The following is a 14,491-nucleotide window of genomic DNA, read 5'->3' on the forward strand; positions in this document are numbered from 1 at the left end:
ATGAAATAATGTTAACATCAAGAGAAAAATTATCTTCGTCCCACCAATATCATGTGTGGTAAAAAAGTGTCAAATTCACATCCAAACATAAATAATTTTCATTACTTAATAAAGTTTATTTATTTTAAAGTTAAGCTTCAAACTTTTCTTATCACTTAGTAATAAAGTGAAATTTGTACACAAAAAAATATGATTAATAATTTAAATATATCCTTATAATAATGAACTAATATATCTTATTATAGAAGGACCACATACAAGACTCTTGGTTTCTATGCATGCAAAACTTTTTAAAACTAACTTAAGATGAAAGGTAGTAACAAGAAACTTATATTAAAATAATTTCTAATAAGACAAAAATGAAATTTAAATAATTAACCTTTTTGATTTATAAATTTTATATTTAAATGATAAAATATTCATTCTTTATTTTAGACATACCATTTTTATTATCAAACAATCAACTAAGCTCTTACACAAGAGACAAACATGTGAGGACAAGCACAAACTCCAGGTCATTACAATAACCTGAAAAGCATCTCAGGGGCATGCTAGCTCCCTCCCTCATTTCCGTCAGGGAAAATCGGTATATCCTTCCAAAAAATTTCTCTACAAACTATAAATTATAAATAATATCACTAGTGTTTTAAAATGAATCACCTTGATTCTGATCATGTTTTACATATGTTTATTAATTGATTTTAAATTATTGAGAATTTATTCCTTTTATGCTTCGCATATGATTTTTTTTCTTATAATTGAATTTGTTACACGAGTACTAACTTTGTAATAAGTTCATGGAAATATAAGGACATAGGAAACGTGGATATTATATATTACACTTGATAATTTATAACTGGATGAGAATGTAAAAAAACTATGCAATTATGGTCATTTGTGTCTCTCCCTGCAAATAAAGCACAGATAGTATCGTATCCGTGACGTGTCCTTGCAATGAATTTTAGAGACAATTTCTGGATAGATTAGATTTTGCATATATTTTCTCTATAGGAATCGCAATAAAGCAGACGAGTAACTGAGATGATGTTTGTGTGTCCACACTGAATCCATGCGCAAGAGAAAAGAGACAGAATCTTCCTATGTGAAAATTTACAAGGCATGAAGTTGGCATGCAAGAAGATAAATCCAAACTGGATTCTTGTAGAAAATAAACTGGAGTGCTAGATTCTATAGAGATATGTAGAAGAGTATATAAGAGGATCAGAGAAAATAGCTATATTGAAATTTGAGCTAGAATACAACTTTTCAGGTGTAGGTAAGTGATTTCAAGTCATGGATGTAAAGATAGAGGCATATCTGCCATGCCACCACCTCCATCATTACTGTCCTACAGAAAAAACCAATCAAGTGTCCCTCCACTACACCAGTTAGTGCATATATTAGTTAGAAAGGAAATGCGAATATTTCTCATTCTCTCTCTCTTTTTCTTTCTATCTTCTAGCCCCACTCCCCCATGTTGTCTATAAATTGGACATGCACGCAACACTATTGGATCAACCAAACAAACAAACACAACCCTTTCTTACAAAAAATGGAGTACTCTAATGGATTTCCTAGAAAAAGAGATGTTTCTCTTCAGGAACTCAGCAAAAGGCTTGCTGAGTTTGCTCAAGTAAGAGGATGGGAACAATATCACAGTCCCAGAAACCTTCTTTTAGCTCTTGTAAGTCCCAGAATGTGTTGTTATGATACCGAAATTAATTTCTTTAACAAAGTTAATTAATGAACATATTCTATGCTTATTATGCAGGTTGGAGAGGTGGGAGAGCTGTCTGAGATATTCCAGTGGAAAGGAGAGGTTGCAAAGGGGTTACCCAATTGGAGTAGTGATGATAAGGAGCACTTAGAGGAAGAGCTTTCTGATGTTTTGCTTTATCTAGTGCGTCTTGCAGATGTTTGTGGGCTAGATCTTGGACAAGCAGCTCTGACAAAAATACTCAAGAATGCTAAGAAATACCCAGTTACTACCACTGACCATACCACCACTTCCAATCGCAACTAGCATCCTATGTACTACCACTAGTATGCTATATAATGCTACCTACCCCTCAGAGAAAAATAATTGCATCATCGAATATCCGTGTAACTTTCTCTTCATTTTAGCTTTCAAAACTGAGTCCATTCCCAAGAAGAGTGAATTAAACCTTTAGTTAAAGAAGCTATAACTATTTCATAATTTGTGTTACACATAGATTTGTAACAGCAGTAGTTTAATTATGTAGTCATGAGTTGTTTATCAAAAGGACTGCACTGGTATTTCATTGTTATTTCATTGTTATTTCATTGTCATGCATACATGGAACTTCACATGTGATCTCGTGTCCTAAATGTTAGGGAAATGAGAAATTTTCCCATGTGGGCACGTGCCTGCCCAACCATTCTTCATCTCATGGGTTGTTTTCCATATCATTGCTATATATATATATCATCATTCGCAAATATGTTGTATATATGTAAAGCTGAAATCATAAGAACTGTGACAAGAGAGAGAGAGAGAGGTACACAAGCATACAAGATCCTCAAAATTGTGTTTATAGGAGGTGGATTGAAGCTGATGATAATTGCAGCACTTGAAAGAGACCATTGAAATGAGAGGAATCTTTGACTTCCTTCTTAAACAGGCTGCGAATGTTTGATTCACTCTTTAAGGCATGTTTAGCTCATGCTTAACCTAAAATTAAGATATAAATAAATTAATTTATACATGAATTAACTCCTTTTTTTTTCCTTTTCTAGAGATCTTTATAAAGAAATTGGTTCAAAACAGTTGCTAGCAGCTATTTTAAACCAGTTGCGTTACAGTAGCTTCTGCAACTGAAATGATGTTGTTGCATGTGTGGTTGGAATCAGTCAGATACTGCTTGCATTTTAGAAACATGACCGTTCTTCTTTTTTCTATGTAAAAGTGTAATACCTCACATAACTTATAATTTATTTCACTAGTTTATAAATCTGTGCTCATCTTATAATTATCTCAAAGAAGATTGTTTATATGTAATTCAACTCATTGAGAGTGTCTTTGGGATTTTTCAACAATGACTTATTTTATAATTTTGTAATTGTTTTTTTTTTTTATCTTTTTCATATTTACTTTTAAGTTACATTTAAAATCATTTAGAAATTACTAATATTTAAGAACTACACTTAAAGAAAACATTATTTTTTTCCAGTAGTGTGGAGACAGCATGACTACATTTTTTTTAGATATATCTGTTATGTAAAATGTGATATATTGATAAAGCTTTTTAAATTTCATCACACTTTACCAGAAAAATAATTAATTTAGAGTAATGAATAATAGTTAGATTTTGTTCAGGTGACTTTTTACTTTAAATTCTCTACTTCTTTTGAGCCCAAAGTTAAATTACAAATCTTTTCAATCCAAATGGATTGAATTAATACAACTCTTTTCTTTCAAATAATTCGATACATTTCCTTTTGTTGCTTCTAAGATTTTAAAACCTGTTATCTATAACTCGATGATCTAAACAGTAAAAAAATAAGTATAATGAAAACATATATTATTATATTTCTTTTCACATTTATTATATATATGCAAAAAATAAAAAACCAGTATAACTGCATGTTAAAAAAAACAGTAAAAAGTAATAAACTCGTTATTTAGTTTTTATTATAATGTATACATGATCTGTAAGCAAAAGCACTTACCACAAAAATATAGATTATCATCGTTTATTGATGAGTTTATTGATGAGGTTACTGTTTACTAAAATTTGATGAGTAAATTGACGAAAAGAAAGAAGTACTTTGTTGATGAGTTTGAGATGCCCCATCCATATCCCTTTCTACCTTTCAAGCAGATGCCACATTTTTGGCTATTAATTGGGCAAATGCTAAATTGGGGCACTTGTGAATCCTTCCAAAAGATTATCATTGTAATTTGGACCCCAAAACTTCCTAATTATTGTTTGCAATACCTCATCAACATATATAAATGACCATTTAACGTTAATTAATATCAAACCCTCCTAAGTTGATATAATTTACTTTTAAAATACATCTTTTATTAATAAGATGGTAAAACTGTTGTTAAAAAGTAAATATTAAATCTAATTCAATTTAACAAAATCATCTTATAAAATAATATTTTTATTTATTTATAATTTGACATTATCCTGGAATTTTTAACACGTGTGTCTTACATTAAAACATAGTGTGGATTAAATATGTAAATAGGCAGAAAATGGTCTAACAACAAATAAAATATTAAATCAATAAATATCAAGCTTCGTTAAAATAAATTATAATCAAACTTTAATGTTACTTTAGAAAATAAGATTTAAACCTAATATAACCTATAAGTTGTAATTTATACCCACTTTTTAATATAACCTTATTCAATTAAAATATCCAAATTATTACTTCTATTTTTTTCCCTTTGACTTATTAATCGATTTGGGATTTCTCTTTTCATTCATGAGAGATTAAAAATTATTAGAGGAAAAGAAAAACTAATCAACAAATAAATTAGAGACAAAAAGATATAAATAATAGTTATGATATTATGTATAAGTGTATTAAAAGTATACAAAATTTCAATATACTTAAAACTAAGTTAAGCTTATAATTTCAGAATTAATTTTTTTAGTTTACCTAAAATCACTGTGAATAAGTATTTAAATTTATTCATTGGAACAAAACAATCATTAATTTATAGGGAATTATCACCTTTTTTATATACATTTTTTTAATTTTACTCTATAATAAATAATCATTTATTTAAATTAAAATAATTATTTTACTAACTTTTGCTTTTAATTTAACCATTTTTATTTAATTTTTTTTAAAATAGTTAATCACTTTTTTAAACTAAAATAATTATTTATAATAAAAATTTAATTATAAAAAATAAAAATGATCTATAATAAAATTATAAAAACTATTTACATTTACTTTTATTATTATAATTTTATTATTTTTTGCAATATAAAAAGAAAAAAAAAGGTTAACATTCATGTTATGTCTTTCCACTTATAATGTAGAGTAACTTGTTCTAAATTAAATATGTACATTTATGATAACTTTAACAAAGTATTTTACTGCTTGCAAATTTCATTTGTTTAGAAATTGGAATTATAATGCTATTTAACGGAACGGCCCGTGACAGTGAAATGGGCCAAGCCCAATCTTGAAACAGTAAAATAAACGAAAAATAAGAAAATAGGGTGTTGCTCCTCCACTACCACACCTTTTTCCCTCCACCTCTTCTTTACTATTTTGTGCTTCTGTAAAATTTTATTTTTAGGGTTATTATTTTTTAATTTTACCCATTCACAACCTATTTTACTAATAACCTATTCTAGTCCCTAATAACCTATTCTAGTCCCTACATAAGTAAAATACTTTTCTTTCATTTTAATATTATATTTCTTCCTCTTTCTTCCTCTTTTCCTTTCGTTGTTGTGAGATACTACAAGTTACAAAGGTTGGTGGTGGTGGAAAGAATTATCAAGCAATCAACCTCTCGTGGTGAAGTGTCACTCTCGTGGTGCAGTGTCTGTCGTGCTTCCTTATATTCGAATAAACCTTGAAATAAAACCCTAAAATAAAAAACGTAACATTTAAATGGAGGTGACATCCTTCAACGGATGTCAACATCCATTTAAGGAAAAACGGATAAACGGATGACATCCGTTTTACCTTAAACGGATGTTGACATCCGTTGAAGATGACACCTCCGTTTAAAGGTTACGTTTTTTATTTTAGAATTTGTTTTATTAGGGGACATCCGTTGAAGGATGTCACTTCCGTTGATATATACTTCCTCACGCTGGTTGATGCTTTGGACGCTCCTCGATGTTCCTCCACACCACGACGGCGACGCTCCTTCACACCACGGCGGCAATGGAAGCTTTCAAACCAAAAAAAAAACTGGGAAGAAAAAGGAATAGAAGTACGGGAGGTGGGAAGGTGAAACGAAAATGGGAAAAAGGGAAGAGAATTTCGTGGGTGAGTGCTGGGAAAGTAAAATTAGGATTTCAAATTATTTAAAATATGATAAAAATAAAAATCTTTTTAACTTAAATATATAATTGTATTTAAAATAATGTGGGGAGATAGAATAAGTATAGGATGGTGGTGGAGGAAGCAACACCAAAAAAAATATTATATATGAGTTAAACCCAACTATTTCAAAAGAGAATAAAAGATAGAAATAAAAATCTGTTTTAAAATTATCTTTCTTTCAATGTACTCTAACGATAAAGCTTTTATCTATTTTTTAATGGTTTCAACTAGAATTAGACTCTTTCTCAATAGAAAAACAACCATGGATTTTATCTTATTTGAGGTTTTTGTTGTATAATATTTTTTTTTCTGGAAATTTGGTTTTGCCTCTGTTTCTATTTTCACCTTTCTTGTGTTGGCTACAAATGGCCAATTTCGATTACTGTCTTTTCATTTTTCCATTTTTAAGTTTTGGCTAGTTTTCTTTCAAAAATTATTATTAATTTTATTTCATTTTAAGAAGAATAATTGTAACTATAATATTGCAATAACTAATATAAAATTGGATGTTCCCAAAACTAATTAATAAAATATAAGAGGGGAAAAAATAAAATTTAATAACTGTGTCCATGGATAACCATTTTATAATGTTTAAATTTTTTTATTTATTTTCAATTTAGGCTGATTCAGCTGATCATTAAAAGTTTTTAAGCCGAAATGAACTTTTTCTTGAGCCGGTTTCAAATTTGTCCATAGTTTATGAAATAAAAAGGCTGATTTATATTTATGTTAAACCTTTTATTTTATTAGATATATTATGCAATTTTATACAAAATATATTTTCTATACTTCTTTTTCTGTATATTTTACGTTAATTGCTTTCTATACAATCTCCTCTTTTCTTTTCTTTTTTCTAAGCCTTCAACCTTATATGTTAAGAGAAACTTCCTGAACCACTGCACCACATTGACCTAGTGGTAAAATTTTTAAAACAAATAATTATAAAATTTGTGAAAGAAGTTAAAAAAAAATAAAAAAAAATAAAAAAAAATACACTCATTTAAATAGTACAGTACACAGTTAAGAAAAAAAAACAGTATTTTACTCTTAAAATTTTAGTGTAATCTTTGTTAGTGAGACTCCATCTTTTTTTTATCCACTTAATCATGGTTTTGTGACTAGATCATTTTCATCTTTCTAGTCTTCGACAAACTATAATGTTTAAATATATGCATCATTATCAATATGTCTTCCATAATTTCCTTACACTTTTATAATATTTTTTCATCTCAAAACTGATCTTTTTTAGTTTATCATATATATATATATATATATATATATATATATATATATATATATATATATTATATATATATATATATATATATATATATATAAAATACATCTCCACATACAATCTTATATTATTATATGTGCATTATTGTAAGCTAACAATACTTTTACAATGATCCAATAATTGAAATTAGAACAACAAAGACAAACATAATCACAATAACAATGATATTGCTCCACCAATATTAGTTTAGCACAACTTAGCATAAGTGTACTTTTACTTTCCACAATTTCAATTAAAGAGAAAAAAAAATATACTCCACTTTCATATGTATAACTCCAATGGTTTAAAAAAAATCAAACGATTTAAAGTTGTATTTCTTAAACACGATTTTGGCTAAAAAAATACTAAACAGAAGTTGTGACTCATTGGTAAAAATGACTTCTTCCTAACGAAATCCTAATTAATGAAAAAATGATTAAAACTGTTAGTTCAAATATTTTTTTAAAAAAAAAGCTGCACAGCATTGTTAAATTCTTCCACCATCCATGTCTCCAACAATTCAAATTAACGAAATAAAAAAATTTATCTAGAACTTCATACGAGCAATGATTTGTTTCAATTTCATACCAGCAATAATTTATTTCATGCTATTTTTTTAGCTAAATTATTCCAATCGTTCTTTCCTTTTCATTTGTACAATTTACTTTTTCAAAATGGCAATGAGTACTTTTGCAAAAAAGATGTTTCTTATTTTAATTTTTAAGTGAATCATTGGGCAAATATAGATTCCTTTTTGAACAAGATCGCATATCTATCACTTTGTTTTATTCATAACATTTCTTTATAATCAATGCTGACACCAACATATCGCATGCTTTATTTGTTTATACGATTGTGTATGTCCACTTGCTACCACCTTTGTCAAATATAATTCTCTACAGTGAAACAACTATCAACTTTTTAAAAAGTTTATAAACAAAACAAAACATTTTGACATATCTCTAATTATTAACAAAACCAATTTATAAAGTAAAGTTGTATTGATATATTATAATATACTAAATTATATGCAGAAAAACACAATATAACAAATTGATTAGGAGAAGGTGACAATTTTTAATATTTAAAAGGAAGTATTCCAAAAAGCACGTGCCAATAAACACATCTCTTTCATCTATGGATACTACCAAGAACACTAAACGCAAATTCAGACCCACCACCCAAAAAAATAAACAAAAGCTCACACTTTGAGCAGTTTGTATTTGCTACCATAAGATAATTAATTGTAATTTGTATCTACAGACACAAATATATCCTTTTTTTTAAAAGAGTATTAGGTATCAGTGACTCACTAAAATTTTAGCTTTTTATGAGAGTTTGTTAATATGTTGGTATAGAAAAATTATTTATTCACAATCTATTCTTTTTCAAACAACTCCATTTAATATTGAAATATTATATTTATAGCTTAATAACTTTCTTTTAATAATAAAATATTATATTTAAATGATAATAAGAAACATTACATTATGAAATAATATTAATAATACATTTAGTTACATAAAATATAAGAATGAGAAAATATCATTATTCATATAAAAAAAATAATACTCTGACACACAAAAATTAGATTACAACTAAATTCTAATAATATAATATACAAAATGTAATAATATTATGACACTTTTATCTTTTTTTACATATATCCATTACGCAATAAAATATATTATTATTATTTTAATCTAAACTTTTATTTATATTTTTATTATCAGGAGTTATTAAGTAACTATTGAAAAAATAATAATTGTCAAAAGTTTACTTTTTAAATATAAATTAACGATTCATAAGTTAAATGAAATTATCATATAATTAATTTTATATTTTAAATGAGATTATTTTTTTCTCCTTATATATTATAGTCCACAGTTTCATAATTTGGTTTTCCATTTTACAAATCAAATTTAAATATTATGGCTATTATGTATTAGAAAATTAAATGTTGTTGTATAAATAGTAGATACCTTCTAAGTTATAACTTGATTTTTTATAATAGACTTCAACTATCTACAGAATTGTTTAATTTTTTATTACATGAGTTTATATTTTTTATATTTTTATTATTATTATTTATAAATATTTATATGCGAAGAGAAATTATTGTTGTAGTTTGAGATATCAGCTTAATCGACATTTCAAAACGCATAATAATAACTAATTAATATGAATTTATAAATAAAAAAAAGACACAATTTTGTTTTCCTGTTATATGAATGTTATGTCAAGGAGACCAAGCTAAAAATAGCAGCTTGGAAAAATACCTTAGTAAAAATTGGTGCACATGTCTATTTTCTTCAGAGGTGGATTCCACTCTCTGAAACCAGCAATTATTGAAATAAGTGGAAGAATGACCATCTAGCTAGGGTGTGTTTGGAAAACGTTGGGATTAATGTTGTTCTTCCCAACACTTCAGCTTTATTAGAAAGTGTGAAATTTCGGTTTCTTATCTTGCAAACAAAAAGCCAAACATGTATGTTGACATTGTCCTTCAAGAACCTCAACTAGTTAAACATCTTTCTTTGTCTTAACAATTATATATGTATATATATTCATACAAATTAATATGGAAGTGCTTTACACAATAATTTCAGTTTTTTTAGTATATTAGTAATTAAAATTTATAGAGTTTAAATAAATTAATGGTATGGAATAAGTTCTGCCTCATAAGCATGTTTATATTTTTTGGTGTAAAAAATTTTCTTTATATACAACTAGAGAATTTAAAAGAAAAAATGTGACAGTGGATTTAGTGTTAGTGAGCGACAAAAACTTAAGCTTGTCTATTTACCGTGGATAATCGTAGGCCAGGACTATAGGCTAAATTATTGAAAGCTTTTAAAAGATTGTGTTAGATTTCTCAACAATTAGTTAATAATATAAGTATTAATAAAATATAGAGTAGATCACCATAGATTCAACCTCATGGACAATTAACCTTGGCATAAAAAAATAGTATGCAAAATTTATTGGAAAAACTTTCACTCGTGATGACGTAAAAAGAAGAGAATAATTAAATTAAAAGCTTGGAAATCTTATCTGTGTTTCTGTTTAACAACTTATTTTATCTTATCTAATAATTTAAATAATTGAATAATTCTGAATCACTTTACATTCAATCAATGCCTAATGACATTTATTTAAAATTTTTTAATTTAACAGAAAATAAATAACGATAATCACATGTTACATCACATGGTAAAAAAAACTATTAATTATAAAATGTTTGGTTAAAATGGGCACGTATGCATACAACTTTTGCATACTCATTTTGTTTGCTTCTTAACAAAGCCTTTCCTTTTGAATTTTGATTAGTATTGTCCCAAATCATGAACTGCTATTTAAAATATTAATAAACTACACTGAATATGATAGTACTCTTGTCATTCAATAACCAGTCTCATTCAAAATTGATCGAATAATTTAGATTATTTTTTTTATTTACTAAAGATTAAATTTATATGCGTGAACTTAGCTAGAATCACTTTATTATTAACTAAAATTGACTAAAGATAGTAAATTTTGGAAGATTTTATTTTTGTATTCAAATTTTACGTGAACTTTTTATGGTGACATTTCATTTGGCCAAATTAAAGATTTGGACAAGTCAAGATTAAGAAAGTTTTGAACTTAGAAATAGAATTACATATAATTATTAAGCAAATTAGGTTTTAGAGAGAAGGATCTTGAAGTTGAGTGAAGTATGGAGATTTCAGAGCTTCTTGAAGCTTCTCATCATCATACCATGAATCACGACAAGTCTCCAAGTTGACAAAGTAGTTGACTACGGAAGATACGCACAACTCTTTTCTCCATTCTTCCAACTTTGGAAATCCAACATTTTCTCCATATTTGTCACAGTACTGCAAAACAAGTTTATCTGTTATATATATATGACTAACATTATTTGCATGCCCTAGCAGATACGAACGAAATAAAAGTTAACCTCAAAGTCTCCAATTTCATGGGTGTGACGTTTAGGAATAGCAGCAGCCTCTTTTGAATGATAAAAGTCGTCGATTGATTTCATCATTTCCTCGTATGATGGCAAAACCTTTTTCCCAGAAAGCAGTTGAGCTATCCATTTTCCTTGAGACTCAAAGAAAGGGAGCCCTAGGATCTGCACCACTTATATATATATATCAACCATATTACTAACAAATATCAGCTTTATCAGATATAATTGAAGTTAATTTAATTACCTTTCTGGGGATGCCTACGAGTGAAAGCGAAGGTGCAAGTGATGGAGGGAAAGTGTGTTCATACAAAGGACCCACTCTGTTATCATCCACAACAACCATTCCCTTTGTGTCAAGAAAAGGGAAGGAATACTCATACCTACACACAATCCATTCAATTTCCATCATTATTTATTAAGTAACGTGAAAAAGTACAAAATTCAATAAATCTCTCGGAAAACTTGGATAATTGTGTCATGGAATGATTTATTGTTTTGTTAAGCAAAAATTGTATAAATTTTAGGATGATATGAGATGTTACCCAGTGCAGTATAAAATAGTGTCTGCGATTATGCAGGAACCGTCCGTGAAAGTGACACTCCCATCCTCTCGAAGGTTGTCGATCTACAAAAAAACATAAAATAGCAATGGATAGATCTATTTCATGGGACAAGAACATGAAGATCAGGAAGTGATACCTGCGGACGAAGGTGAAAGTTCTCGTATTTGGATATAACTTTGGATAAACCATCGTAAATCTCAAGTGATTTCGAACTCAGGTGCAGTTCCTTCACTACTTTCACAAGCTCCATTGATATTTCTTGTCCACTAAAAGAATTTCCAACCACCACCACTATCTATATATAAATAAAAGAAATATTCAGTGGTTTTGTGGAGTGTTGGCTTAATAATTTAATGTAAAACGGCTCAGCTATAATTCAGATATGCCTGCATTATTTAAGTTTCCACAAAAACTAAAAAAATCCCACAAAGAAAATATAAGTTTAAGGTGGTATCTGGTCATGTACCTCCCCTCGGAAGGGCTCTGGAGACCTGTAAACGTGACTGTGCATTTGTTTTCTTCTCCATTTCTCCATTCCTGAGCATTAAAAACGGGATTAGAAATGTCATTTTCATTTGCATGAAATATATATGGATTTGAATGAGACATAAATTTAAGAGTTTGTAGTAAATTTTGATGTGCATGCATGGAGGTACCTTGAATGCAGGGCAATCTAGGCTTAGAGTAATGGCCAGTGGCCACAACCACAGCGTCAAAGACTTGTTCAACTTCCTTATTACTCTCCTTCTCTTTGCTTCTAACAAGCCATTTCAAATCCTGAGTAGAGACGCCATAGTTTAAGGGTCCCACATAAAGCACCTTTGTGTTGAACTTGATCATCTCTGTGACCTTAAACCATTCACAGAAGTCCTTGAGGTAGAGAAGGAACTCTCTGTGGCTAGGAAACCTCCTAGGGTCTCTACCTTTCTTCACTGAAAAAGGGAAATCAGTGAAGCCCATCACCTCTCTTGGGGACATCAGCCTTAAAGATTGGTAGATGCTACTGTGCACCTTCAGCCAAGGGTTTCTTCCCAAAGGGTCATCCTCTTCTTCTACATTTGGGTCATATAGCCATTGCCCTCCAATGTCATGGTTCTGCTCCAACACCACCACCTCCTGACCTTCCCTTCTCAGCTCCCTCGCCACCACTATCCCCGATGGCCCCGCTCCAATCACACACACTCTCTTCGATTCTTTTCTTTCCGAATCCATGTTCTGAATGTGTGAATATGGAAACATCTCACTAAGGATTTATAGTGCAATTTTCTCACCAAGTAAAATCACGTGTAGTATATGGAGAAACTCTTACATCTATTTTATTGGAAAAAAGAGTTATTCAATTTCTCTTTTTTTTTTTTTTCCTTGTCCTCTCTTCCACTTTGTCGGATTTATATTTAATAAAACCATTCAGAATGTTGTCGTGTTGTGATACAGGAATGGCCATTCTAAAATAAAGAAAAATGTTTTGCACACCTTTCGACAACCAATAATTGAGGATATCTTATTTATAAAAACTGTAGCAAAATAAATTATATTTTAAAATATGACCTCTGATTATAAAAGTTATGTTTGTAAAACAAGTTTTTTTTTTTTACATTTTAAACTAAAGAATAGGGTATTTTTGAAATTTTATTTTAAATGAGATGGACAGTTGAAATCACCATTTCTGTTCAAGAAGAATGCAATTGCGTCTAGAACATAACCTCGGTATTATTTTAAAAAAAAATTCTTAATCATACCCATAATCTTCTGAAAATCTATAAAAAAAGTTATTAATCATACCCATGATCTTCTGAAAATATAAATGTATTTATATTCTTTTTAAAATTTGCCCAGAATGCGCTTTCTTGTCAAAAGTGTTCCATATATGTATGTATAACTTTGAGTGATTGTTACAAAAATTACTATACAAATATTAAACAAATAAATGAGAGGAGAACGTCACGGAATAGAATTAATGAATTTTATTCTTATTTATAACCAATAATGAACTTATAGCAAGTTTAGCATTAGGATTTTATATTTTGATATTTCCTATACATATCAATGACTCTTTTTTAACCAATATATCAATCTTCTTTTGGTGTATGTAAGGTTTAATTAACTTTGTTATCTTTACCTTTGGAGATTAGAATAACAAAGTTGAACGGTTCTCAATCTAAATTGTTTTTTAAATATTCTGTTGTGATGTGATTACTTAAATATATTGAATTTGTTTATTTTGATAAATCATTTCAAGTATTATTAATCATAAAACTCATTTCAATATTAAAAAATATTAGATAATTCAAATTGACATTGTTTTTTTGTAAGTTTGTCAAAATCTTTAGTTGACAATAAGGATTTTATATCGGCATTGATTTTTTAACAATGTTAACGTTGCTTTGACATGGATGATAGAGTTATCTTCTTTTTCTTTTTTACTTTCAATAGATGTTGGCTAAAAATCCTCTTAACTAGCATTAAAGAAAATATATCCAAAAAGTTTTTTCTGTACTCAGTTAAAAAGATGTTATAAACAGTTTTGGTAAAGATAGCACTGGTGATATGAATTGAATAATAGTCTTCACAGCGAGAAGAATCCAATAAACATCAAGGGAAAAACATCTTATTAACATCAATGAAGAATCT

At 28.5% G+C, this 14,491-nt stretch overlaps 2 protein-coding genes across 2 annotated transcripts; one reads left to right on the plus strand and one right to left on the minus strand.

Annotated features, from left to right (window-relative positions):
* Positions 1–1,525: 1,525 nt before the first annotated feature.
* Positions 1,526–2,330, plus strand: LOC124820199 (uncharacterized). Its single transcript, XM_047291886.2, has 2 exons — positions 1,526–1,684; positions 1,772–2,330. Exons 1-2 carry the CDS (start codon positions 1,553–1,555, stop codon positions 2,021–2,023), a joined length of 384 nt encoding a protein of 127 aa, XP_047147842.1. The 5' UTR covers positions 1,526–1,552; the 3' UTR covers positions 2,024–2,330.
* An 8,464-nt stretch (positions 2,331–10,794) lies between these two features.
* On the minus strand, positions 10,795–13,146 carry LOC124820111 (flavin-containing monooxygenase FMO GS-OX-like 8). Its single transcript, XM_047291787.2, has 7 exons — positions 12,517–13,146; positions 12,327–12,397; positions 11,997–12,155; positions 11,840–11,922; positions 11,542–11,677; positions 11,286–11,459; positions 10,795–11,202 (listed from the first exon to the last, which is right to left on the minus strand). Exons 1-7 carry the CDS (start codon positions 13,097–13,099, stop codon positions 11,011–11,013), a joined length of 1,398 nt encoding a protein of 465 aa, XP_047147743.1. The 5' UTR covers positions 13,100–13,146; the 3' UTR covers positions 10,795–11,010.
* Positions 13,147–14,491: the final 1,345 nt, after the last annotated feature.

This window comes from Vigna umbellata, chromosome 1 (assembly GCF_029865625.1).
Source record: "Vigna umbellata cultivar VRB3 chromosome 1, Vumbellata_1.0, whole genome shotgun sequence".
In the NCBI taxonomy this organism is placed as follows: Eukaryota; Viridiplantae; Streptophyta; class Magnoliopsida; order Fabales; family Fabaceae; genus Vigna; species Vigna umbellata.

Bases quoted from the DNA above. Each gene is read 5' to 3' on its own strand.
- LOC124820199 (XM_047291886.2), top strand. From the start codon at position 1,553: ATGGAGTACTCTAATGGATTTCCTAGAAAAAGAGATGTTTCTCTTCAG. The intron at 1,685-1,771 runs GTAAGTCCCAGA...CTTATTATGCAG, and splicing joins GAAACCTTCTTTTAGCTCTT to GTTGGAGAGGTGGGAGAGCT.
- LOC124820111 (XM_047291787.2), bottom strand. From the start codon at position 13,099: ATGTTTCCATATTCACACATTCAGAACATGGATTCGGAAAGAAAAGAA. The intron at 12,156-12,326 runs GTACATGACCAG...ATTTATATATAG, and splicing joins CAGAGCCCTTCCGAGGGGAG to ATAGTGGTGGTGGTTGGAAA. The intron at 11,923-11,996 runs GTATCACTTCCT...GTTTTTTTGTAG, and splicing joins ACTTTCACCTTCGTCCGCAG to ATCGACAACCTTCGAGAGGA.